At 42.3% G+C, this 26,400-nt stretch overlaps 2 protein-coding genes and 1 long non-coding RNA gene across 14 annotated transcripts in view; 2 read left to right on the top strand and 1 right to left on the bottom strand.

Moving 5' to 3' along the window:
- Positions 1-14,265, top strand: part of SLC44A1 (solute carrier family 44 member 1) — a 237,544-nt gene extending 223,279 nt beyond the window's left edge. The window contains exon 16 of the mRNA XM_086315774.1: positions 12,497-14,265. Coding sequence (XP_086171900.1) covers positions 12,497-12,511 — 15 coding nt within the window. The 3' untranslated portion in view covers positions 12,512-14,265. The remainder of the gene's footprint in view (positions 1-12,496) is intronic.
- LOC147367723 (uncharacterized) lies at positions 7,129-25,116 on the bottom strand. Its single transcript, XR_015132006.1, has 2 exons — positions 25,013-25,116; positions 7,129-7,510 (listed from the first exon to the last, which is right to left on the bottom strand). It is a non-coding gene; the product is annotated as an uncharacterized LOC147367723 (long non-coding RNA).
- The window catches only part of FSD1L (fibronectin type III and SPRY domain containing 1 like), a 65,042-nt gene continuing 62,282 nt past the window's right edge, over positions 23,641-26,400 (top strand). For 3 of the 12 annotated variants that reach the window (XM_086315776.1, XM_086315777.1, XM_086315790.1), the window contains exon 1: positions 24,396-24,621. In XM_086315776.1, coding sequence (XP_086171902.1) covers positions 24,607-24,621 — 15 coding nt within the window. In that variant the 5' untranslated portion in view covers positions 24,396-24,606. Of the gene's footprint in view, positions 24,622-26,400 lie in introns of all 12 variants that reach the window. The other 9 variants (XM_086315779.1, XM_086315782.1, XM_086315789.1 and 6 more) reach the window with 8 other exon arrangements.

Raw genomic sequence — 26,400 nt, forward strand, 5'->3', positions numbered from 1 at the left:
AACTGGGCATTGTTTTCGCTTTGGCTCCGTCACTTCATTCTTTCTGGTGTTAATTCTCCACTCCTCTCCAGTAGTGTACTGGGCACCTACCAACCTGGGGAGTTCATCTTTCAGTGTCTTATCTTTTTGCCTTTCATACTGTTCATAGGGTTCATGGGGATCACCTGATGCATTGCATTATTCCTAACATTATTTTTCCTGATATTTGATTTACAGTGACATTTACATTCCTTTTAAGTCCCAGGATTGTAATATCTTTTATGGTTTTTATTTTTAAATTATAAGTTAAATAATTCCCTTGGGTGGTAAAATAATTCCTCTCTCTTCACTGCTACTTTGCTCATAAATCTTTTCCATTTTTAAAAATAATGATCAAAGAATATCTGCTGCTATTTCCTAAAAGCCTTTTTATGAATGAGTCCTCATTTACTCCTGCAGAGTAGATGTTCTTCCCATTTCACAGATGAGAAAATAGAAGCTAAAGGAAGATTGGTAATTTGCCCAAAGTCACACAGTTATTTTTAATTCTGTATTTTACCAGAGTCAGAATTCAAGCCCAGTCTCTAGAAAGAATTTGTTAAATAAGTAAATTGAAAAATAAGGAAATAAATGGGTCAGTATGTTTGTATATCTGTCTGCCTATCTATCTACTATCTATCCGATTCAACTCATATAAAAAATAGTTATATGGGGAGTCCCTTGGTGGTATAGTAATTAGGATTTCAGACATTCACTGCCATGGCCCAAGTTCAATCCCTGGTTGGGGAATTGAGATCCCACACACCGTGTGGTGTGGCAAAAAGAAAAATAAAAAAAAAAAGTTTATATGAAACTAACAGCGATGGTTGTGATTTATAGTCCATTTAACGCCATGGACTGTAGGCTGCCAGGCTCCTCTGTCCATGAGATCTCCCAGGCAGAAATACTGGAATGGGTTGCCATTTCCTTCTCCAATATGAAACTAATACAACATTGTAAATCAACTGTACTTCAATAAAAATATAATAAATAAATTAAATGTTATAGTAAGTAAAATACACATTAAATAATTTCTATATAACATGATATATGTTTAACATGAAAAATGCTTCTGCTTACTGTGATATTTGAGACTTTTCCCTATGGTATCAAAATTCTTTGAAAGCTGCACTAATAGATTAACAATACTCTTTCACTTGAATCTAAATATTATATTTTATTCAGTCTTTCTTCTGTAATTGAGTTTAGCAATTGCCTCTCAAAATTAGGGGGTTCACACCCACACGCTCATCTATCATTGCTCTCAAGTCATTTCTGGCTACCCTCCCTGCATTCTCTCTGTTCCGGTCAGCAGACCTCTTGGAACCTTGCTGTTCTTTGAATCAGCAGGTGTATCTCAGGGCCTTTGTACTTGCTGCCATGTCTCCTGCCTCATGTGCTTCAGGTCTCACTACAGAAGCTACCCTATCTGTGAAGCCTTCCTTGAACTACTTATGGAAACAGGTAAACTAACTCTACCACCATATTCCCTGTCTCAGTTAATATCCCTTATTTTTCTGTATAGCACTTATTATCCTTTGACATAAAATTATTTCTTTGCCATCTGTCAAAAAGGTCTCTGCAGTTTTAATTAGAAGACTATTAGGTATTTAAATTAATTTGGAAAAAATAATTATTCCCATGCAGAACTTTGATATTATCTCAATTTTGTTGGAATCTTCTTTTGTGTCTCTTAGTGTGTGTATGCCTTAATTACAGTTCTTATAGTGTGGGGCTAAATTTCTTACCAAAGCTTTTGATAGTTTTCTTTATTTTCATGAGATATAATTTACATATCATAAAGTTTACCATTTCAGTGTATGATTCATGGTTTTGAGCATTGTCACAAAACTGTGCAACCATGACTGTATCTAACTCCAACACTCTTTAATCATCCCCAAAAGAAGCCCCATACCTTTCAGCAGCCTGTGCCTCTTCCCCTCACTCAGCACCTGACAATCACCAATCTACTTTTTTTCTCTATGGATTTGCCTATTCTTGATATTTCATGCAAATGGAATCACACAATAGGTAGACTCTTTTGTGTGGCTTTTTTCAGTTAGCATAATATTTTCAAGGTTAAACCAAGTTGTAGTGTGTACCGGTACTTCAGTCCTTGCTATGACTGAATAATATTCATTTGTGTGATATGCTACATCTTGTTTATCCATTGTTAAGTTGATGAATATTTAGGTTGTTCACACCTTTTAACTATTATGAATAATACTGCTATGAACATTTGTGTATGAGTTTTTGTGTGGAAATATGTTTTCATTTATCTTAGGCATATACCTAGGAATGGAATTGTTAGGTCATATGGTTTAACTGTGTTTAACTTTGGATGAACTGCCAAACCATGTTACATAGCAGCTGTACCATTTTACATTTCCATTTATGTATGATGGTTCCAGTTTTTCCATATCTTTGACAATATGTGCTATTTTCCATATTTTTTATTGTAGCCATTTTCATGGGTGTGAAGTGTTATCTCATTTTAGTTTTGTTTTGCATTTTCCTAATAACTAATGATTTTAAGCACCTTTCCATATGTTTTTTATCCATTTGTACATCTTTTTAAGATGAATGTTTATTCAGATCATTTGCCCATCTTTTCACTGGGTAATTTGTCTTTTTGTTGTTGAGCATAAGAGTTCTGTACATAGTATGGATACCAGATGCTTAACAGATATCTGATTTGCAAATATTTTCTCCCACTCTGTGGGTTTTTTTCTCTTTCATATAGTCTCCTTGAAAGCATAAAAGTTTTTAATTTTGATGAAGTCCAATTATCTGATTTTTCCTTTGGTAGCTTGTTCTTTTCTTGCCATATATAAGAAACCATTGTTGCTGCTCCTGCTAAGTCACATCAGTCATGTCTGACTCTGTGCGACCCCATAGATGGCAGCCCACCAGGCTCCTCTGTCCCTGGGATTCTCCAGGCAATAACACTGGAGTGGGTTGCCATTTCCTCCTCCAATGCATGAAAGTGAAAAGTGAAAGTGAACTCGCTCAGTCGTGTCTGACTGTTCGTGACCCCATGGACTGCAGCCTATCGGGCTCCTCTGTCCATGGGATTTCCCAGGCAAGAGTTCTGGAGTGGGTTACCATTGCCTTCTCCTAGGTTGTAAAGATTTGGTCTTTCATTTTCTTCTGAGAAGTTCTGAAAGATTTAAATCTTTCAGCTATTTTTAGTTAATTTTGAACATGGTGTAGAGTATGTGTTCAACTTTCTTCTTTTTGCATGTGGCTGTCCAGTTGTCCAGTCACCCTTTGAGGAAAGATGATTCTTTCTCTATGAAATGGTCTTGGCACTCTTGTCAAGGTCAAAATCAGTTGACTATGGATGCGTGGATTTACTGCTGGACTCATAGTTCTATTCCACTGGTGTTTATGTCTTGGCAGAATTTTTGATAAATACTTGTGTGAACTGTGTACATTTTTGTCTCTAACAAGTACCTGGAGTGTAGTTGAACTGGCCCAGGCTTCTTACCTGTCACCTGGCTTGGGTAAGAGACTGACATCTCCTCTGAGACATGAGGATCTTAAGAGGAACACATACCTGACAAGAAGGTGTAGAACTCTAATTCCATGGGTCTACTTAGAGACAAACTGACAAATTAGGTCCAAATTCCGTCTGCCATAGTGTGGTTAAAAGAATTTGAAGCCGTGTCAATTTTAGGCAAATATAACTCCATACACTCATCCCAGCATCTGATAAGTATCTGTTGAGATCCTCCTCTGTACCATGCTCAATAAAGCAGCTTTTAATATGAGGACTTTTATTTCTCCAATATAAACTATTTGCAAAGTTACCAAAAACAGTAAGTTAACTGTATGAAATTATCTTTTTTTGGTCAAAAACCATTGAATGGTGGCTCTAGTTCATGAACAGTTGATTACAGCTCTTTTCTTTGTCAATAATTATCTAGGAGGCCAACTACAGTAACTGTTTAGGCCACTCCTTGTTAAAGGTAATAAAACCTTATCATTTGTATATAATAAAATGCTTGTCCTTCTGTTCCATTCTGTTGAAGATGGGGGGGAGGATCTGCAGGATTGCATAAAACTTATATCACATTATTAACAAGTGATGTAGAAAGAAAGGGGCAACGACAATGATTCCCTGGGCCTGGAAACTTTGTCTGTCTTTAGATAAAAGCTCTGTTGCACTACAGTCTGCTAGAACAACCAAAGACTGAGCCCTCCTTCCTCTTTACTGATGCCAGAGATCCTATAGTAGCATAGTCCAGTTTGTGTCTGGTAATGTTTAATCCTGATGACAGCCAGAACAAGAATCATCACTCTGAACCCTGGAACAAAGATGATTTTCTGCTCAGCTTAAGTTCTGTTACAGTGCATTAGAGCGAACTCATAAAGATGGACCAGACTTTTAAATGAAATAATTCCTCTTTAAGTTGTTTAAAATTGAGCCTTCCATTGGACATTATAAAAATAAAAAAATTCTGTTTGTCAAAAGACAGCATTTAAAAAAGGAAAGGTAAACCACAGACTGGAAAAATGGTATTTGCAAAATACATTTGAAAAAGGACTCACCTAAAATGTATAAAGAGCTTCTGCATATCAATGAGATAAAGAAAGATAAGCCAAATGGGTAAAAGACATGGATAGACATGTCACAAAAGAGGATAGTCAAATGCCCAATGAGCATATAAAATGATACTTGGCATCTTTAGTTAACAAGGACATGCAAATTAAAACCACAATGAGACACTACTACCCACCCACCCGAATGGCTAAAATTTAAGATGTTGACTAGGTTGTGGAGCAACTGGAACTCTCATACACTGCTCATAGGAAAAGAAATAAAATAAGCACACTGGAAACTTTGGCTGTAGTATTAAAGTTAAAAATAAATAAACATCCCAAGATCCAGCAAGTCCACTCCTGGTTATGTACCCAACAGAAATGCATGCACATGTGTATTAAAAGAGAAGTTCAATAATGTTCATGGAAGGATTATTTGTAAGGGCCTCAAATTGGAAACATCTCAACTGTCCACAGTAGTTGAATGGTTAAATAAATTGTAGTATATTCATTCAGTGACAAACCATGCAGAAACAAAAAAGAATGAACAATAGCTAACTTGAGAAAACACACATAAATCTCAGAGATATAATGTTGAGCAGAAAGTTAGACACAAAAGAATACATGCAGTGTAATTTAATGGTCGAATCAAGATTAAAAATAGGCAAAACTAATGTATGGTAAAAGAGAGCAGAGTAGTGGTTACTTTAGGGAGTGTGTTGACTGGGAGGGATCAAGACAGAGTCTTCCTGGGTGCTGGAAACAGTCTGTATGTCAATCACCTGTAAAAATTCATTAGCCATGTATTCTTAAGATATGAACATTTTATTGTATTTATTTAATTTTTTTAAGGGGGAGTCTCTGAAGAGGGTAAAACAGGACATAGGGGGGCATCAGAAGCAGAGGGATCGTAGTAAAGACAGGAGGTTAAGTGGAAGTCTGTACACTTACAGCAGAGGATCTGAAGCCTCCTTCTCCCTCTGAGCTCCCAGAAATCTAGCAACCATGCCTTCAGACCCTAAGCAGGAGACTGGAAGATTATTCTCTGGGAAATCTGAGTAGGCCAAGGGAAAATACCTAAAGATATTAACACCAGGAGTTCTCCAACAAAATGGCCCAGCCGAATCATCCTGTAGTGAAGTTCTTCAAAACCAACACCTACTCACAAATAAAAAGCTTTTCATTAGTTTTTAGCACCCTATTCTGTTTTTTTTAATTGATGTATAGCTGATTTATGGGCTTCCCTGATGGCTCAGCAGTAAAAAATCTACCTGCAATGCAAGAGGCCCAGGTTTCATCCCTAGATGGGGAAGATCCCCTGGAGGAGGGCATGGCAACCCACTCCAGTAGTCCTGCCTAGAGAATCCCATGGACAGAGGAACCTGGCAGGCTGCAGTCCATAGGGTCCCACAGAGTCAAATACAACTGAAGCAACTAAGCAGCAGCAGCATGGCTGACTTACAGTGTTGTGTTAGTTTCTGGTGCACAGCAAAGTGATTCAGTTGTACGTATATACTACATGTACATAAATATGTGTGTGTATATATATATTCTTTTTCAGATTCTTTTCTTTTATGGATTATTATAAGGTATTGAACATGCTGAGTGCTCCATTCCTTTTTTTAAAGGAATTTAAATTTTTGGTTGTCTTTATTCCTAATGACAAGGGAACATGATGGAATTTAGACCCACTGTCCACCCACCTATCCATCATCCAGGCAGCCACCATCCACCTGTCCACCATCCATCCATCCCTCTTATTTGTTCTTACTGAGCTCCTGATGGGTACCAGGAATGGCCAGGTCTGGGAATATAGGGGTGAACAAGGCAGCTATAATCCCTATGCTGATGAACCTCATGTGCCCCATTCTTAAGAATTACTAGACCCCTAAGGCAAGACTCTACCATGAAAGACCAAAACAAAGAGAAAAAAACAACAAAATAACTTGGAGGAAACAGACTGCAAAGTGTAAGAACACTTTTAAAAAAAATTACTAAATTCAGATAGATGATAGAGAAGATTGTTTTCATCAAAAAGTTGCATTATTTAATAGAGGAAGGGACTTCCCTGCTGGTCCAGTGGCTGTGCTCCCAATGCAGGGGACCCAGATTCGGTCCCTGGTCAGGGAACTAGTTCCCACACGCTGCAAAGAAGATTGAAGATCCTGTGTGCCGCAACTGAGACCCAGTGCAGTCAAGTAAAGAGATACATAAATAAATATTTAAAAAAGAGGAAGATTCAGAGAACAGAGGTTGAGGGAGGGAGGGAGGAAGAGAAAGAAAAGGAAGGGGAGAAACGTCATACTTAGGAAAAGGATCAAGAATCAGAACAATCAGAACATTGGCTTTTTCAACAGAGCACTGAAAGCTAAAAAAAAAAAAAAAGAGTTTTAAAATTCAGACGGAAAATGATCATAGAGCTCTATGATCTATTCAAACTATGAAATAAATATAAGGGTAGAATAAAGATATTTCAGATATGCAAGGGATTTACATGCAGTCATACCAATCATCATCAAAGAAAATTGGTCACTCAATGTTTTGTACATAAAAAACAGAAAATAATCAGGATAAACTATTTTTATTTCATGGAGGTACAGTGAGAAAAAATTAACAATCAAAAGAAGGCATGATGAAATCTGAACATAATAAAAAATGAGAGAATTTGAACCGTTTGAATTTACTTTTTATTCAACAAACATGTACTGAGAACTACTTTTTGCCAGCATTGTTTTAAATGATGAGGGTGTCTGTCCATCTGTGCTCAGTAGAGAATGACTCTTTGCCATCCTATGGACTGTAGCCCACCAGGCTCCTCTGTCATGGGATTTTCTTGGCAAGAATACTGGACTGTGTGATGCCACTTCCTCCTCCAGGGGATCTTCCTGATCCAGGGATCGAACCCACATCTCCTGCTTGGCAGATGGATTCTTTACCACTGAGTTACCTGGAAAACCCAGCATTTCTGTAAATGATGAGGGTACAGTGGTGAAGAAAACAGAAGTCTTTGCCCTCATAGAGCACTTTAGGGAAATGTTTAAATAATAATTACACATCTAATTAATGAAATGTTATACAACCATTGAAAAACACATGAATACCAGAAACACAGGAAGTGTGTGTAATATGATGCAGGGTAAAAAGACCACAAGCTGTGGACAAAGACAAAAAGGGAAGTCATAAGCCTGAAAATGGATATGCTAGGATAGCAAAATTATGAATGTTTTTCTTTTTTCAAAATTCCCTTTAATTTTATATTAGGTTTTCTAACAGACAGGGGAACATCAAAACCCAGGATGCTAAAGGATATTGTATTTAAATTCAGGTGCCATCTAATAAATTCTCCCAAGAAGCTGTGTGATGCCTCTTCCTCAAGAAAGAGAAGGGGAAATTACCTATTCCTCCAAAATCACTGCAGATGTTGATTGCAGCCATGAAATTAAAAGACGCTTACTCCTTGGAAGGAAAGTTATGACCAACCTAGATAGCATATTCAAAAGCAGAGATATTACTTTGCCAACAACGGTCCGTCTAGTCAAGGCTATGGTTTTTCCAGTGGTCATGTATGGATGTAAGAGTTGGACTGTGAAGAAAGCTGAGCGCCGAAGAATTTATATTTTTGAACTGTGGTGCTGGAGAAGACTCTTGCGAGTCCCTTGGACTGCAAGGAGATCCAACCTGTCCATCCTAAAGGAGACCAGTCCTGGGTGTTCATTGGAAGGATTGATGTTGAGGCTGAAACTCCAATACTTTGGCCACCTCATGCAAAGAGTTGAGTCATTGGAAAAGACCCTGATGCTGGGAGGGATTGAGGGCAGGAGGAGAAGGGGACAACAGAGGATGAGATGGCTGGATGGCATCACCGACTCGATGGACGTGAGTTTGAGTGAACTCTGGGAGATGGTGATGGACAGGGAGGCCTGGCGTGCTGCTGTTCGTGGGGTCGCAAAGAGTCGGACACGACTGAGTGACTGAACTGATGGGAAAAACATGGCCACTTGCTTAGATGTTATCATAAACTTTTTATTTCTACTTCAGCTATGCAGAGAAAGATGAGGGTGTCGGAAAGAATGCAGATCCAATGTCAAATGGGAGGCTCGAAAGAGCAATTAAACCTCGCCTGTTAATTAGTTCCATGGGTTAATGAGCTCTAGGAGCGGAGTGAGCAGACTCCCTTTAACTGAACCAGAGAAAACTCACTGGCAGCTGAAGGGCAGTTGGCACCATAGTTTTCCATACAGGACGCTAGTTTCCTGGCCCATGAGAGAATAACACAGTGGCGATGTTTCTGAAGTACTTTCCATAGGTGGTAGTGAAAGCTCAATTTACCACCATGTGCTTATGTCAAATGAGATTTCAGGAATCTCCATGTGAGTTACTGTGTAAAGAATTCCTTTATACTGTAGAGGAAGCAAGGATTTCCTGGACCAGCTGATTAGATGTAGTTGGACACTAAATCTGAGAAGAACATTCTGGGTTCCCAAGGTATCTAACACAAAAAGAAAACTCAGGAAGCCTCAAAATGAATGTTCTAATCACGCCTTGGGATGAGTTAGATGTTCTGAGTTTTTTCATGTTCAAGGGTAGTAGGAAAGATATTGCATCAGAGTGTCATATCAGATCTTATTCAATTAGACTATACATTTTGTTTACGTTTGGCTTTTTAAATAATATGCTAAACTTTAAAAATAGGAAGAAAGCTAACTGCAATGTTATTATGGAATCGTGGAATAGTAAAGGACATTATGGGAAATTAAAGAAATACGAATAAAGTATGCAGCTTAGTTAATAATTATGTACCAGCGTGTGTTTGTTAATTGTGATAAAGGTACCATAGTGATATAAGATGTTAATAATAGAGAAAGCTGGATGTGAAGAATATGGAAAGTCTCCATAGTATCTTTGCAACTTTTTTGTAAACCTAAATCTATTATAAAATTTTAAATTTTATTTAAATTTAAAATATATATAGGAGGGAAGAACTATTATCTCAACCTCAGACAAGTCACAGCCTTGGCATAAGTCTAGTATTCAGGCTGCATGACTGCAACTAAGCATCAGCCACTAAGGGATATCAGTTGAGTCCAGTTTCTGTTATTTTCAGCGACAGAGAAAAAAGTTGAAACTGCAAATCAAAATACTTAAAAACCATAAAGTATGGAACCGATAAGACAGCAAGGTTTAGATTTTGGTTGTGGAAAATAGGAAGTCATACATTCTTGAGTGAAGAGGTGATACAGTGAGAACAATTGAGGGATTTGTTCTATGAGCAGACTGCAAAATGGATTGAAGCTGAAGAGAGGCTGAAGTAGGGGTATCAGTGCTGCTGCTGCTGCTGCTGCTGCTGCTAAGTCGCTTCAGTCGTGTCCAACTCTGCGACCCCAGAGACGGCAGCCCACCAGGCTCCCCCGTCCCTGGGATTCTCCAGGTAAGAACACTGGAGTGGGTTGCCATTTCCTTCTCCAGTGCATGAAAGTGAAAAGTGAAAGTGAAGTCGCTCAGTCGTGTCAGGGGTATCAGTGAAGAGGTGATAATTGGCAGCTGAAACAAAAGCATTAAGACTAACCCCCTAAAATGAAACTTAGGGCAAAGGTTTCAAGCAATGTTATTCTTAGTGTCACATACAACCTCTTCTAGGCAGCTGGGGACAAGCAGAGTCTATTGTGCAGATGGCTATATCAGACGATCTTAGCCTTGCTCCATTAGATATCTGAGATCACAGAAGCCCTTTCCTTGTTCCAGGTCCACGGTTCTTGGTCTTTGTCAGGTCTGTGTGTTGTCACCTCTGCTTGTCCTGCATCAGCTCAGTACTTGTTTGATAGTCAAACCTGAGTCAATGTTTCTTTTTTATTTTTAACCCATGGAAAAAGCAAGAGAGTTCCAGAAAAACATCTATTTCTGCTTTACTGACTATGTCAAAGCCTTTGACTGTGTGGATCACAATAAACTGTGGGAAATTCTTCAAGAGATGGGAATACCAGACCACCTGACCTACCTCTTGAGAAATCTGTATGCAGGTCAGGAAGCAACAGTTAGAACTGGACATGGAACAACAGACTGGTTCCAAATAGGAAAAGAAGTACGTCAAGGCTGTATATTGTCACCCTGCTTATTTAACTTCTATGCAGAGTACATCATGAGAAACACTGGACTGGAAGAAACACAAGCTGGAATCAAGATTGCTGGGAGAAAGATCAATAACCTCAGATATGCAGATGACACCACCCTTATGGCAGAAAGTGAAGAGGAACTAAAAGGCCTCTTGATGAAAGTGAAAAGAGGAGAGTGAAAAAGTTGGCTTAAAGTTCAACATTCAGAAAACGAAGATCATGGCATCCGGTCCCATCACTTCATGGGAAATAGATGGGGAAATAGTGGAAACAGTGTCAGACTTTATTTTTTTGGGCTCCAAAATCACTGCAGATGGTGACTGCAGCCATGAAATTAAAAGACGCTTACTCCTTGGAAGGAAAGTTATGTCCAACCTAGATAGCATATTGAAAAGCAGAGACATTACTTTGCCAACAAAGGTCTGTCTAGTCAAGGCTATGGTTTTTCCAGTGGTCATGTATAAATGTGAGAGTTGGACTGTGAAGAAGGCTGAGCGCCGAAGAATTGATGCTTTTGAAACTGTGGTGTTGGAGAAGACTCTTGAGAGTCCCTTGGACTGCAAGGAGATCCAACCAGTCCATTCTGAAGGAGATCAGCCCTGGGATTTCTTTGGAAGGAATGATGCTAAAGCTGAAACTCCAGTACTTTGGCCACCTCATGCAAAGAGTTGACTCATTGGAAAAGACTCTGATGCTGGGAGGGATTGGGGGCAGGAGGAGAAGGGGACGACAGAGGATGAGATGGTGGATAGCATCACTGACTCAATGGACGTGAGTCTGAGTCAACTCCGGGAGTTGGTGATGAACAGGGAGGCCTGGTGTGCTGCGATTCATGGGGTCGCAAAGAGTAGGACACGACTGAGCAACTGAACTGAACTGAATGGATTTTTAAAAACTTTTCATCAGGAAAGGATTCAAACTTATAGAAAACTTGCAAGAATAAAAAGAGTACACTGATAGACTCTTGTTACATCTACTGTTAAATATTTCTCTCTCTAGGTATATATGAATATACATAAATGTATGCACATTTAACATTTTTACTACTTGAGGATAATTTGCATACAGACTTTAGTCCTATTTCATTTTATATTTCCTAAGAATTAAGACATTCTTTTACAAACCACAGCATAGCTGTCAACTTTGGTATGTTCACTCAGTCACTGTTTGTTGAGTTGAACTGAATGACGGGAACACCCATCATCCTAGTCTGACCTTTCCCATCGCTGCGTCATGGGAGTGAAAAATTCAAAGTTTTATTTGAATTTCAGGTTTGGGTCTTTTAGAGTATCACAGAATCAGATTTTTCAGATTAGTTTTGAATTTCATTCTTTATGGGTTTGACTCAGTTGTTCAGCTATTCTGAAAACGTCTTTGTGAGAGAATACTACTGAAAGCAATAATGGCAAACACTAACCGAGCATTCGTTATTGTCAGGCACTGTTCTAACGCATTTAATCCTCACAACAACCCTAAAGGGACATGCCATGATTGTCTCCATTTTATACATGGGGAAATGCAGGCACAGAAGTTGAATAATTTACCCAGAAACAAACAGCTCGTAAGGGGGCAAAATCAGGATTTGCACCCAGGCTCTCATATCTCTTTCTTAATAGTTAATATAAATGTGCGTCTGTTAAACTAAATGTACGTCTCTCTCTCTCTCTCTGTGTCTGTGTGTGTGTGCATGTTTAGCCTTCTTACATTTCACAGTGTCTTCTCTAAAGAGGATCCCACACTATTTCTTGTTATTGATTGCTTTTCATTGTGTCGTGTTCCCCTAGGAGAGATGCATTCATTATCTTGATGTGTTTATTTTTCAGCTGAGGCGAAGGTGACTGGTCCCAGGAGCCCAGAAGAATGGACTCAGAGGAGGCTGTTTACACGAGGTTCTCCCACTCACCAGCTGTTGAGAGTCTATGGATGAAGAGCAGGATCTTATTACTTCAATGGAAGCCTGTGACCATGATCCCAGCCACCAGTAGCCAAGAGGACTTGGTACAGTGCAGCTGCCTAATAAATGATTCATCAGAAGCATTTGATACAAACGTGTTGCAGCAGCATCTTCAAATTTAGTGTTGCCCTCTTATCTAGGCTTGTGTTTGTTAAGAGATCCCCACTGTCTCTCACTTCCGCGCCAGTACTGACCTGAAGGCTGGGTCCACAGTGGATTCTTGTCATGCAGGCTGGCTCTGTTTGACTGCTATTTATAAAGCCAGTGTGGGTTAGTAACTATTTATTGAGTGCCAGTTCCATGGCAATTGTTAGTGCTTTACAAACATTTAATCCTCATGCAAACCCTGTTGCATGAGGTTGTACCTGTTATCTCCATTCTGCCCTCCAGACAATGGAGGCTCAGAGAGGTTGTATGCTGCGTACAAAGTCACACAGTTGGCAGAGTAAGGGCTCAAATTGAGAGAAATCTAAAGCCCCTTCACTTTAACATGCTGCTTTTCTTCACTGCTCCAGAGATTATTAGTGCTGCCTTCCTGCATGTTCTCACTGGCATTCTTCTTATAGATAAGGTGGGGATGGCCATGTGCGTGACGGCAAGTGTCTGAGAGGGAGGGTCAGGAGGCTTTAGAGGCACCGAAGAATCACAGAATTATTCTCTAGGAAAAATAACACAATGCTCTTTTAGATCAGAGGTTGATAAACTATGCCTGGTGAGTCAAATTGGCTCCCAACCTCTTGTAGCAAATCGAGTTTTATGGGAACACAGCCACGCCCAATCCTTTATGTGCGGCCCAAGGCTGCTTACTCCCTACAATGGCCGAGTTGCATAGTTGTGACAGAGGCCATATGGCCCTTCAAGCCTAAAATACTGATTCTCTGGGCCTTTCTAGAAAAAGTTTGCTGACACCTGTTTTACATGACTGAGGAAGACAGCCAAGAGTTCTTGTTAGCACCAAATTATTATTTTTTTCCATTTGACTGAAAAACAAAGATTTGTATTGCTAAGGTCATCACTGGTGGTGGTTGGAGTTGGGGAGAGGGTTGATGGCTATAGGGATTGAACCAGGGATGCTAAGGCAGGTCTGGGCCTCTGGGTCCTCAGCCCAGACTCATCCCACTCATGTCCTTCCTGTTTCCCCTGCCAAATCAAGTTTCCTGAAATAATTCTGCTCATAAACTTTTAAGTGGCTTCCCACTTATAAAATACTCGAATTCCAACATCCCAACCTGGAATTTAGAGATCATAACAATCTGACCCCTATGAATCCCTCTCTCCATCCCTTTTATTCTTTTTTTAATCATGAGCCAGTCACGCCAAATTTGAGTTTATATTTGAAAGCCAGTGAACTTGTCTTTGATTCACTTCTACATAAGCAGAAAAGTAAACATATAATACTTGTGGGTGATAATGGGAAACCAGGCTGAGCTTTCATACATGATGTGTTTCACCTAAGCTAAAAGTTATAAACAAGAATTTATAAATGTTTCAGTTATTAATACTTTTCTACAAAAGACATTCTCCAGTTGTTTAGAAAAAATATTCAAACTAAGGTTTTGTTTTTAAATTGTATTATCATAAACTTTCTCCCACATTGCTGTGTATTTTTCATAAAGATAATTTTTCATGGCTGCAGAATATTTCATCTCTTAAATGTTCCTGAGTTTTTGTGGTGTTGCACAGGTAAATGGGCATTGAAGGGTGCCGTTCCCGTTTGTTCTAACTCCTATCTCCATTCTCTCCAGTTGTTCTTCTCATAATTTTTCACCTTTGCTCAGGCTGTTTCCTTAGCTTGGGAAGGATCCTCGTGTCTTTTCCTGTCTGCTTAAGTCCTAACCTTACAGCTTAAGTCCCTTCACCTTCTGTCTTCGATCTCCTGTGGCTAGGGGAGAGTTCAGCTTGACCTTCAGAATGAGGGATGGATTTCAAGAGACTCATGTCTCTAGAAAATACTGACATAGTGCCATCTTAACTTACTGCAATGGCACTGGCAATATCAAAGTGCTCAGAAACCTCAGAAATCCTTATTCCCTGCTGCTGTATGCAGGAGAATGGTTTATTGTAGAAAAGAATAATAGTGCACATATATTATGTGCTTTCTATATGTCAGGCATTATCATAAGCACTTTATATACATTGTAATTTCTCTTCATGACAACCCTTTCACTTGGGTACTGTTAATACTCTCATTGGAAGGACTGATGCTGAGGCTGAAACTCCAATACTTTGGCCACCTCATGCGAAGAGATGACTCATTGGAAAAGACCCTGATGCTGGGAGGGATTGGGGGCAGGAGGAGAAGGGGACGACAGAGGATGAGATGGCTGGATGGCATCACCATCTCGATGCACATGAGTTTGGGTGAAATCCGGGAGCTGGTGATGGACAGGGAGGCTTGGTGTGCTGCTATTCATGGGGTCGCGAAGAGTCAGACATGACTGAGCGACTGAACTGAACTGAACTGAATTGAATACTCTCATTGTTCAAATATGAACACGGGTACAGACAGGTTAAGAAATCACCCAAGGCCATACCACTGGTAAGTGGGAAACTTGGCATTGACTGACTGGCACCAGACAGTCTGGTATCAGAGTCTGGGTGCTTAGCCAATGAATTACAAGTGCTACCAACTCACGATGGCCCTTTCTCTCTCTAGTCTCAATCACCCAGGCTCAATCAGGTCCACAACCATCTTCAGAGTATATGTAGAGGGAAGAATCTGTTCTTACTAAGAGCAGTGAGCCTGTTCCTCTGTGTTGGAGAGACCGGGCTTGGGGCTAGCATCCTTTCACAAAGAGGAGGTCAACAGGCAGATAAACTTGCTGAGTCCTTGGTCATCCTCTGAACATGATAGTTCAGTTCAATTGCTCAGTCTTGAACCACAGCACGCCAGGCCTCCCTGTCCATCACCAACTCCTGGAGTCCACCCAAATTCATGTCCATTGTGTTGGTGATGCCATCCAACCATCTCATCCTCTGTCGTCCCCTTCTCCTCCTGCCCCCAATCTTTCCCAGTATCAGGGTCTTTTCAAATGAGTCAGCTCTTTGCATCAGGTGGCCGAAGTATTGGAGTTTCAGATTCAACATCAGTCTTTCCATGAATATTGAGAACTGATTTCCTTTAGGATGGACTAGTTGGATCTCCCTGCAGTCCAAGTGACTCTCAAGAGTCTTCTCCAATACCATAATTCAAAAGCATCAATTCTTCAGTGTTCAGCTTTCTTTATAGTCCAACTCTCACATCCATACATGACCACTGGAAAAACCATAGCCTTGACTAGACAGACCTTTGTTGGCAAAGTAATGGCTCTGCTTTTTAATATGCTATCTAGGTTGGACATAACTTTCCTTCCAAGGAGTAAGCATCTTTTAATTTCATGGCTGCAGTCACCATCTACAGTGATTTTGGAGCCCAGAAAAATAAAGTCAGCCACTGTTTCCACTGTTTTCCCATCTATTTGCCATGAAGTGATGGGACCAGATGCCATGATCTTCGTTTTCTGAATGTTGAGCTTTAAGCCAACTTTTTCACTCTCCTCTTTCATTTTCATCAAGAGGCTTTTTAGTTCCTCTTCTCTTTCTGCCATAAGGGTGGTGTCATCTGCATATCTGAGGTTATTAATATTTCTCCCAGCAATCTTGATTCCAGCCTGTGCTTCGTCCAGCCTGGCATTTTGCATGATATACTACTCTGCATATAAGTTAAATAAGCAAGGTGACAATATTTGACATATTCCTTTTCCTATTTGGAACCAGTCTGTTGTTCCATGTCCAGTTCTAACTGTTGCTTCCTGACCTGCATACAGGTTTCTCAAGAGGCAGGTCAGGTGGTCTGGTATTCCCATCTCTTTCAGGATTTTCCACAGTTTATTGTGATCCACACAGTCAAAGGCTTTGGCATAGTCAATAAAGCAGAAACAGATGTTTTTCTGGAACTCTCTTGCTTTTTTGATGATCCAGTGGATGTTGGCAATCTTACCTCTGGTCCTTCTGCCTTTTCTAAAACACTGAAATCAGATTGATTATATTCTTTGCAGCCAAAAATGGAGAAGCTCTATATAGTCAGCAAAAACAAGACTGGGAGCTGACTGTGGCTCAGATCATGAACTCCTTATTGCCAAATTCAGACTTAAATTGAAGAAAGTGGGGAAAACCACCATTCAGATATGACCTAAATCAAATCCCTTATGACTATACAGTGGAAGTGCGAAATAGTTTTAAGGGACTAGATCTGATAGACAGAGTGCCTGATAAACTATGGATGGAGGTTCATGACATTGTACAGGAGATAGGGAGCTAGACCATCCCCAAGAAAAAGAAATGCAAAGAAGTAAAATGGCTGTCTGAGGAGGCCTTACAAATAGCTGTGAAAAGAAGAGAGACAAAAGGCAAAGGAGAAAAGGAAAGATATACCCTTTTGAATGCAGAGTTCCAAAGAACAGCAAGGAGAGATAACAAACCCTTCTTCAGCGATCAATGCAAAGAAATAGAGGAAAACAATAGAATGGGAAAGGCTAGAAATCTCAGAGAAGGCAATGGCACCCCACTCCAGTACTCTTGCCTGGAAAATCCCATGGATGGAGGAACCTGGTAGGCTGCAGTCTGTGGGGTTGCTAAGAGTCAGACACGATTGAGTGACTTCACTTTCACTTTTCACTTTCATGCATCAGAGAAGGAAATGGCAACCTGCTCCAGTGTTCTTGCCTAGAGAATCCCAGGGATGGTGGAGCCTGATGGGCTGCCGTCTATGGGGCCGCACAGAGTTGGACACGACTAAAGCAACTTAGCAGCAGCAGCAGCAGCAGCAGCAGAGATCTCTTCAAGAAAATTAGAGATACAAAGGGAGCATTTCATGCAAAGTTGGGCTCAATAAAGGACAGAAATGGTATGGACCTAACAGAAGCAGAAGATATTAAGAAGACATGGCAAGAATACACAGAAGAACTGTACAAAAAAGATCTTCACGACCCAGACAATTATGAAGGTGTGATCACTCACACTCACCTAGAGCCAGACATCCTGGAATGTGAAGTCATTATGGACCTTAGGAAGCATCACTAGGAACAAAGCTAGTGGAGGTGATGGAATTCCAGTTGAGCTATTTCAAATCCTAAAAGATGATGCTGTGAAAGTGCTGCACTCAATATGTCAACAAATTTGGAAAACTCAGCAGTGGCCACAGGACTGGAAAAGGTCAGTTTTCATTCCAATCGCAAAGAAAGGCAATGCCAAAGAATGCTCAAACTACCACACAATTGCACTCATCTCACATGCTAGTAAAGTAATGCTCAAAATTCTCCAAGTCAGGCTTCAGCAATAAATGAACCATGAACATGATAAGTGAGGGGTATTTCCAGAGCCAAGGCAGGATGTGATGGAAACACCTGTTTCTTCCAGACCTCACTTTTCTCAGTGTCCCAGGGACCTAGCATAAAACAGGCCATCCGTTCATAAAGAAGGGATTGTGACATAGTAACATCATAATGGGTACAGATTAGTTAACTCCTCCTCTCATACCCTCTCCCAGGAAGGAATGATACCTCTTGCCATGGATCTTATAACAGTGGAGGTGGGGAGAAGAGATTCAGAGTGCATTCCAAAGGTAAGTACAATTGCAGAGCAGAATCAGGAAGGAGATGCATAGTTATTGGCCTCTAGTCTGAAGAGTGAAAGAGCCTCAGGGTTCAGAAAGATGTTAAAGGCTCTCTCTGCCAGTTGTCTTTCCAGTGCCTGATCCCCCTAGGACAGCTCTGAGAAGCAAATGCCCAGCTTCTGCTTGAATACCTACACTGATGGGGACCTCCCTACCAAACAAAAATCCATCCCAGTTCTGTATGGCTCTGTTAGAAAACTGGACTTTTTGTTGAGTGGAAATCTATCTTCTTGTAGCTTCCACAAAACTGGGTCTAATTCTATCTGTCAGAGGCTAGAGAACAAGCCAGCTTTCTCTTAAACACAACAGTCCTAGAGAGATTTGAAGTAAATGAACCTGTCCTCCCTGAGTTTTTCTTCTCCAGGCTAATTACTCACCGGTGCTTGAATTGTGTCTCTTCTCACATGATTTCCAGGCCCGTCATAAGATTTGTGTCTGCTGATTGCTTCCCACTTTGCGTACAGCTCTCTGAGTATGGTGTTAGACCACTCCACAGAGCACCAGCTAACATCAGAACAGAACCATCCTTTCCCTGCTATGAAAGCTTCTAGGATCAGAAACCAGTACTCTTGAGTCCCAAGGGGTTCCAGGGCTTTTGGATGAATTTATTTTTGGTTAGAAGGGGGCAGCAAAAAAAAAAAAGAAAGAATGAGTTAGATGTCTGTGGTTGGGAAGAGATGATAAAAGCTAATGTTTTTTTTTTTTTTTTTTCCTGAATGCTTATTAAATACCAGACACTGTGCTTAAAACGACAGGAATTCTCTCATTCAATCCATTCAACCACTCTTATTGGTGGTACTGTTATGATGACCATTTCACAGCTGAAGAAACTGAGGCTTAGAGAAGCTCAGGATTTTCCCAGGCTATGTGGTGTATGCCAAGACTCAGGCCAGATATTAACAGAGAGTAAGGGGTAAAGGTTTGGGTTCAACAAAAGGCAGCATCTGGCCAGTGATTATGCTTCAGAAAAGGTATGACAGTGAAAAGTGGTTAGGGATGAGCACAGGACTTCTAAGGGCCCAGAGATCGAGAGGGAGAATGCCACACCAGGGTGGTACAGAAGGATATGATGTACAGGGGAGTAATAACAGTAACAGCTGTCATTTACTAAACGTGTACAAAGTCAGACGTTTTGCATACATAATCTCCTCTAATCCTCACAACAATCCTAACTAGGAGTTACTACCATTACGATCACTATTTTACAGAAGAGGAAATTGAGGCTTACTGAGGTTAAATGACTCACCAAAGACTACACAGCTGGTAAGTGGCAGTTCGAGGATTAAAGTTCAGACAGCTGACTCCAGGGTGATGCCCTGTACTGACTCCCAAAGGGAAAGCCTGTTGGCAAGAAACTTAAGGGAAGACATTTTCTCTCCCAAGAATGGGGCGTCCCAGACTTACAAGGGAACTCAGGGCTGCTGGCAATGCCTGACGAGACAGAATAGGTGTTCTGGAAGAGACAATTTTGCCAGATGCTTTAAATCAGTAGTGCCAATACCGAGGCTATCCGAAATTGATATTTAGTCGGAAAAGTAGTCCTGGAGGCCCAGGAACCTCATTCAAATGAATATCCATGACCAGATATGCTATCCCAGAATCAGAAACCCGTGTGTTGAAAAGTCATCTGTTTTTGTGCTTTTGTAGTTCCCTTTTTCCATTTTTAAAAAAAACAATTTGCTTTCACTCAGTTTCAGATCAGATCAGATCAGATTAGTCGCTCAGTCGTGTCCGACTCTTTGCAACCTCCTTGTCCATCACCAACTCCCGGAGTTCACTCAGACTCACGTCCATCGAGTCAGTGATGCCATCCAGCCATCACATCCTCTGTCGTCCCCTTCTCCTCCTGCCCCCAATCCCTCCCAGCATCAGAGTCTTTTCCAGTGAGTCAACTCTTCGCATGAGGTGGCCAAAGTACTGGAGTTTCAGCTTTAGCATCATTCCTTCCAAAGAAATCCCAGGGCTGATCTCCTTCAGAATGGACTGGTTGGATCTCCTTGCAGTCCAAGGGACTCTCAAGAGTCTTCACCAATACCACAGTTCAAAAGCATCAATTCTTCGGCGCTCAGCCTTCTTCACAGTCCAACTCTCACATCCATACATGACCACAGGAAAAACCATAGCCTTGACTAGACGAACCTTTGTTGGCAAAGTAATGTCTCTGCTTTTGAGTATGCTATCTAGGTTGGACATAACTTTCCTTCCAAGGAGTAAGCGTCTTTTAATTTCATGGCTGCAGTCACCATCTGTAGTGATTTTGGAGCCCAGAAAAATAAAGTCTGATACTGTTTCCACTGTTTCCCCATCTATTTCCCATGAAGTGGTGGGACCGGATGCCATGATCTTCGTTTTCTGAATGTTGAGCTTTAAGCCAACTTTTTAACTCTCCACTTTCACTTGCATCAAGAGGCTTTTGAGTTCCTCTTCACTTTCTGCCATAAGGGTGGTGTCATCTGCGTATCTGAGGTTATTGATATTTCTCCCAGCAATCTTGATTCCAGCTTGTGTTTCTTCCAGTCCAGTGTTTCTCATGATGTACTCTGCATAGAAGTTAAATAAACAGGGTGACAATATACAGCCTTGACGAACTCCTTTTCCTATTTGGAACCAGTCTGTTGCTCCATGTCCAGTTCTAACTGTTGCTTCCTGACCTGCATACAAATTTCTCAAGAGGCAAATCAGGTGGTCTGGTATTCCCATCTCTTTCAGAATTTTCCACAGTTTATTGTGATCCACACAGTCAAAGGCTTTGGCATAGTCAATAAAGCAGAAATAGATGTTTTTCTGGAACTCTCTTGCTTTTTCTATGATCCAGCGGATGTTGGCAATTTGATCTCTGGTTCCTCTGCCTTTTCTAAAACCAGCTTGAACATCAGGAAGTTCACGGTTCACATATTGCTGAAGCCTGGCTTGGAGAATTTTGAGCATTACTTTACTAGTGTGTGAGATGAGTGCAATTGTGTGGTAGTTTGAGCATTCTTTGGCATTGCCTTTCTTTGGGATTGGAATGAAAACTGACCTTTTCCAGTCCTGTGGCCACTGCTGAGTTTTCCAAATTTGCTGGCATATTGAGTGCAGCACTTTCACAGCATCATCTTTCAGGATTTGGAATAGCTCAGTGGTGACCAAACTTTAGTGTGCATCGGACTCATTCAGAGGACTTGTTAAAACACTGAACACTGGACCTCAGCCCCTGGAGATTCTGATTTAGTAGGTCTGGGGATGAAGCCTGAGAATCTGTATTACTAACAAGTTACCAGGTAGTGCTGATTCAGCTGGTCTGGAGATTACACTTAAGAACAAGGGCTTTGGTTTATTAGAAAAGCTACTTTTGAAATTATCTAAACTGACTTGGCTGTGAAGAGGCAAAGGACTTGGCCATAGGCCAGAAGCAGCGGGAGGGGGTTGAGGTGCAGACAGTGCTAGGTGAGTGACTGCTGTATGGGCTGCGGAAGACAGAAGTCACAGCTCGAAGAGACTAGCTGTTTACAGATGAGAATGATGGAGAAGTAGAAGGTCTCGGAAGCTGGGCAAGGGGAGCCAGACTGGCCAGATAGAGATCTGGCAAGGGCAGAAGTCAAATGGGGTAGCAGTCTTGTCAAAAGCTGCAGGCTCTTGGCAGGGCTGCAGGGAAAGAACTAGAGGAGCTGGGAGGCAAGGGGCCAGGAGTGAGCTCCTGGGATATGGCCTGGAACAGAATCTGGCGATCACATTTCAGCTGTGGCTAACCGTCTCTAAAGCCTCCCTCTGTGGTTAAGCCCATCAGACCTAGAGTACCCAGAAGTTGCTCTCTGACAGTAGTGAGCTGAAGTTCTTGCAGCAAGAGAACTAGGACAGCGCTAAATGCTGTTTCTTCTTCCCTTAACGGCGGGTCCCATGGTGCAGGCAGGGTCAGGGCTGGGGAGCTCACAGTCTGGTGGTTTGACCTCTAATGTTCTTCAGTCTCTAGGCTGCATTTCTCCCTCTGGGAAACTGACTCAGCTGCAGGGCATGCGCACTGCGGAGAATGGCTTGTGTCGCTGCAGCAGTGTGCTAGCTGCCGGGTGGCTGGCTGTTCTCATCTCTCCTCATGGAACTGGGCAGCTTGGAGAGCAGGCTCCTTTCCCTTGGTACCAAAAGAAGGAGCAGCATCTCTGTAAGACTGCATGCGACTGCTTTCAAATACAGTAGCAAATTGCACATAGGCCCTCTCTGGACCCTGGCCTTGAAAAACAGCCCACTTAGCCTGAACTCGGAGAAGGCAATGGCACCCCACTCCAGTACTCTTGCCTGGAAAATCCCATGGATGGAGGAGCCTGGAAGGCTTCAGTCCATGGGGTCGCTGAGGGTCGGACACGACTGAGCGACTTCACTTTCACTTTTCACTTTCATGCATTGGAGAAGGAAATGGCAACCCACTCCAGTGTTCTTGCCTGGAGAATCCCAGGGACGGGGGAGCCATCCTCCCCACCTCTCTATGGGGTCGCACAGAGTCGGGCACGACTGAGGTGACTTTGCAGCAGCAGCCTGAACTGTTTCTTTTCATCTGATTTCTTGTATGTGTCTGTCCAGTTACATCTCTGCAAGACTGCATGTGACTGCTTTCAGATACAGGAGCAAAACTGTGCACATGGGTCCTCTCTGGACCCTGGCCTTCAAAAACAACCCGCTTAGCCTGAACTGGTTCTCTTCATCCCATTTCTTGTATGTGTCTGTTCAGTTAAAAAAGAATTTAGCGAATGCATACTAGATGGCAGGCCCTGTGCTGGGGATACATACAGATATGGGTAAAAGAAATCTCAACTCACAAGTATAGTTGGGGAGATCATCTACAGAGATAGTTACAGCCTTGTAGGATAAATGTTATTTCTGAAACATAGAGCTCATGCCCTCTTCAGATCAGATCAGGTCAGTTGCTCAATCATGTCCGACTCTTTGCGACCCCATGAATCGCAGCACGCCCTCTTAGGACCTTTGTATTTGCTGCTGCTTCTATCTAGAATACTCTTCTCCAGATGTTTGTATGCTTATTCTTTCACTCACTTCACTTGGGTCACTCCTGAGAGAGGCCTTCCCTGACCCTCCTACCGAAAATGGAGCCCACACAATTCTATTTATCCCATGTAATTTTTCTCTGTGAAAATTTAACCTCCTCATATATATGTGTGTGTGTGTATATAGATGTATATATTTTATGTTTGTATATAAAGTGCCTAGTCACTGCTGATTCTCAGTGCGTAGAATTGGGACCTAACAGGTATGCAATATATTTTTTCCTTTTGTTCACCATTCATTCACCATACGTGGTTGTCCAGTTGAACTTTCCTGAGCCTCTCCAGTCATCGAAATGGAAGATGAGGCTTCTGCTTGGGGAAGGACATTTTCAAGCCTATCTCCCACCTTTTCTAGTTTCTACTGTCCTCTTAGTCCAAACGGAACAGGTTCTAGATTCCCACCAATAACCATAAATACTGAACATTAACTACATACTGGGCACTTCCAATACGTTATTTAATCTTCACAATGCTCTGCAAAGTCAGCATTATTTCTCGTGTTTCACCAAAGATGAAACAGGCTCAGGGAGAGTATTCGTTTGCTGAAAGTCAGAGACAGCAAGGTTCCCAGGGGGCTCTCTGGGAAAGGTCTCCCAGGCTTCACAGTCACCCAAGTTTCTGTCACGTTTCTACAAGGCTTTCCCCACGTTCCCACTACGTTCCCCGCCCTTTCTTTCTCACTGGACAGCTGGGCCTGGCTTGCCCTGGTTGCTTCTCCAAGGCTAGTGTAAGGAGGTGCTTCAGAAGGTTGCAGGGTGGAGAAGGGGCTGATCTATCTCCAGGGCCACAGTTTTCCTTCCCCCCCCCCTCCCCACGGACCGGGCTGCTGGACGCCCAGTGGTCCAGTTCAAGGCCTGCGCGCTGGAGGAAAAAGGATGGGGGAAAGAGAGAGGGGCTTCTTCAAACGATCGGCGGGACAGGGGGGCGAGCACCCCTTTCTCACTCCCTTTCTCACTACGGCTCGCTCGGTGCGCCGGCTAACCAGCCCCCTCCCCACTCCGCCGCAGCCCGCCTTGCAGCAGGGCGCGTGCGCAAGGCGCTCCTCGCCCCCTCCCTTCGGCGTGCCGCCCTTTCACCCTGGCAACCGCGGCGCGACTACGGCGCGCGCCGGGCTGGGCGCGGACGGGGCGGGGCCGGGCGGCGCCGGTGCGAGCTGAAGCTGAGGCTCAGGCGGCGGCGGCGGCCCAGCGGAGGCACGGCCGTGGGTAGCGGGCTCGGCGTGTCCGACCTCCCTCCGCCTCCTCGCAAAGTTCTTCGACGCGGTTTGGGGTCCAGCGGACACCGTCCTTGGCCATGGACTCCCAGAAAGTAAGCGGGGGCGGGGGCCTCTGGGTCGCCGAGGCTGGGCGGAGGGTGGGCGGGGCGCCCTGGGCCGGGTGGGCGGTGGGCGGTGGGCACGCGGGGCCGGGCGGGCCGGGCTGGGCTACGGCCTCGGAGGGCGAGGCCGCCAGGCACCCTTCTCGGAAGTAAAACGGCGCCCGCGGGGGTGCGGGGACCGCGCCCGGTGAACCCGGATAACCTCTGCTCTGCAATTGGTCCTGGGCCCTGGCTCCCAGGGGATTTTGGGAGCCGCCCCCATTTTTTCCCATCATTTTCTGCAAGGATCTAGGCGCCCTGTGATTCTCGCAGCCTTCCCGCGTGCTAGTGAGGGTTTATCCATCCTCAGCAGAAGAGGAAATCAAAGCACCTACGAGTGTACCTGCTGACGCCGAAGCTGACCCACTCTCCTCCACCCAGTCTTCGCCTATTTTGGCGCAATCTGTGTCTCCTTAGGTCGCGAACCAGGTCTCCTTGGTACCCCCCCCCCCCATCCATCCCCTCCACACCCGCCTTTTGCACCGCTCCCCACCCCCGCCGCGCCCTCCTTGGGACTAGTTCCCCGGCACGTCTTAACTGTTTATAGTGTTGGTTCAATTGAGAAAAAAGACTGATAGTTGTCCAGAGCAGCGGTCCCACCCTCTGGCCAGTTCAGTGTTGCTGGTCAGTTCCCTTAATGATTGTTTTTGGCATATTTTATACTTTATGAGCAAGTTAAGGACGGGGCATAATAGAACTAACCTTTTCTGTTAGCCAAAAATATACTTAGAGAACGTAGCCAATGTTTTGAATACAATTAGAAGTGAGTTAATACTTAGTCATAGTCCCTATATAGAAATCAACCACCGTGCTCTCTTTATTAGATGATAGTAATTGAAATAGTACAGTATAGGAAGGAAACACAAGTGTTATTAATAACAACGGGCAAAAACAAGAGCCCATTCTTTTCTATTATTAGATAGGCAGCACTGGAAAGATTTATTAGAAAGGTGTTTTCCGCAATTTTGCCTGGAATCATCTCCTTGAGGAACACTGTGGGGCATGAGAGAATAGTGTAGTGATGTGTTAAACGTTAACTGTTATAGTATTTAACAAAAATCACATGATTTCATTGTATGTGTTCATCCTGAAACTCAGATATAGTTTTATTCACGTGACTATTAGACATTTTTAAAAAATTGACATTTTGTGTTTTGAATATACATTTAAAATGCCTCTACCTAAATTTGTAAAACACTTCAAAGCTTATTTAACTTTTAAAGTAAAGGGTGTGTGATGTCTGAGATTAGTTCAGAGAAAATGGAAGGTCAAAAACTTGGAGTCCAGAGACTTGGATTCTGTACTATGCAACTTTGTGATACAGAGCAAATAACTTAACTGTGACTAGTTCTTCATCTGTACAGTGAAATGAGAATATAGAGTTATTGTAAAAACCAGGTAATATAATACAGTATGAATTATGTACTTTAGAGTACAGTGCCTTAAATTTTATAAAGAATAAGTACTAAAGTAGTCTATGTACTATAAAATGTAATTTTAAAAAATATTTTAATGTGGATCATCTTATTTTGCCAGGGCATACATATTCTCTCACTTTAATGAGGACTCAAGAGTTTTAGGTTGTGAGTCCTGCGTGGTCATACTAGTAGCCATCCATAAGGCCAACATTTGAACTTGCTTGCATTGCAGATTTTGTTTTGATGCTTGAGTACCTACACATATTGTGTACAGTTTTAGCAGAAGTAGTGAAGAATTAGCTGTTCTTTCTTA

The sequence above is a fragment of the Bos grunniens genome, chromosome 8 (genome assembly GCF_055505025.1).
Source record: "Bos grunniens cultivar Pamir isolate PY7600 chromosome 8, Bosgru_T2T1.0, whole genome shotgun sequence".
In the NCBI taxonomy this organism is placed as follows: domain Eukaryota; kingdom Metazoa; phylum Chordata; class Mammalia; order Artiodactyla; family Bovidae; genus Bos; species Bos grunniens.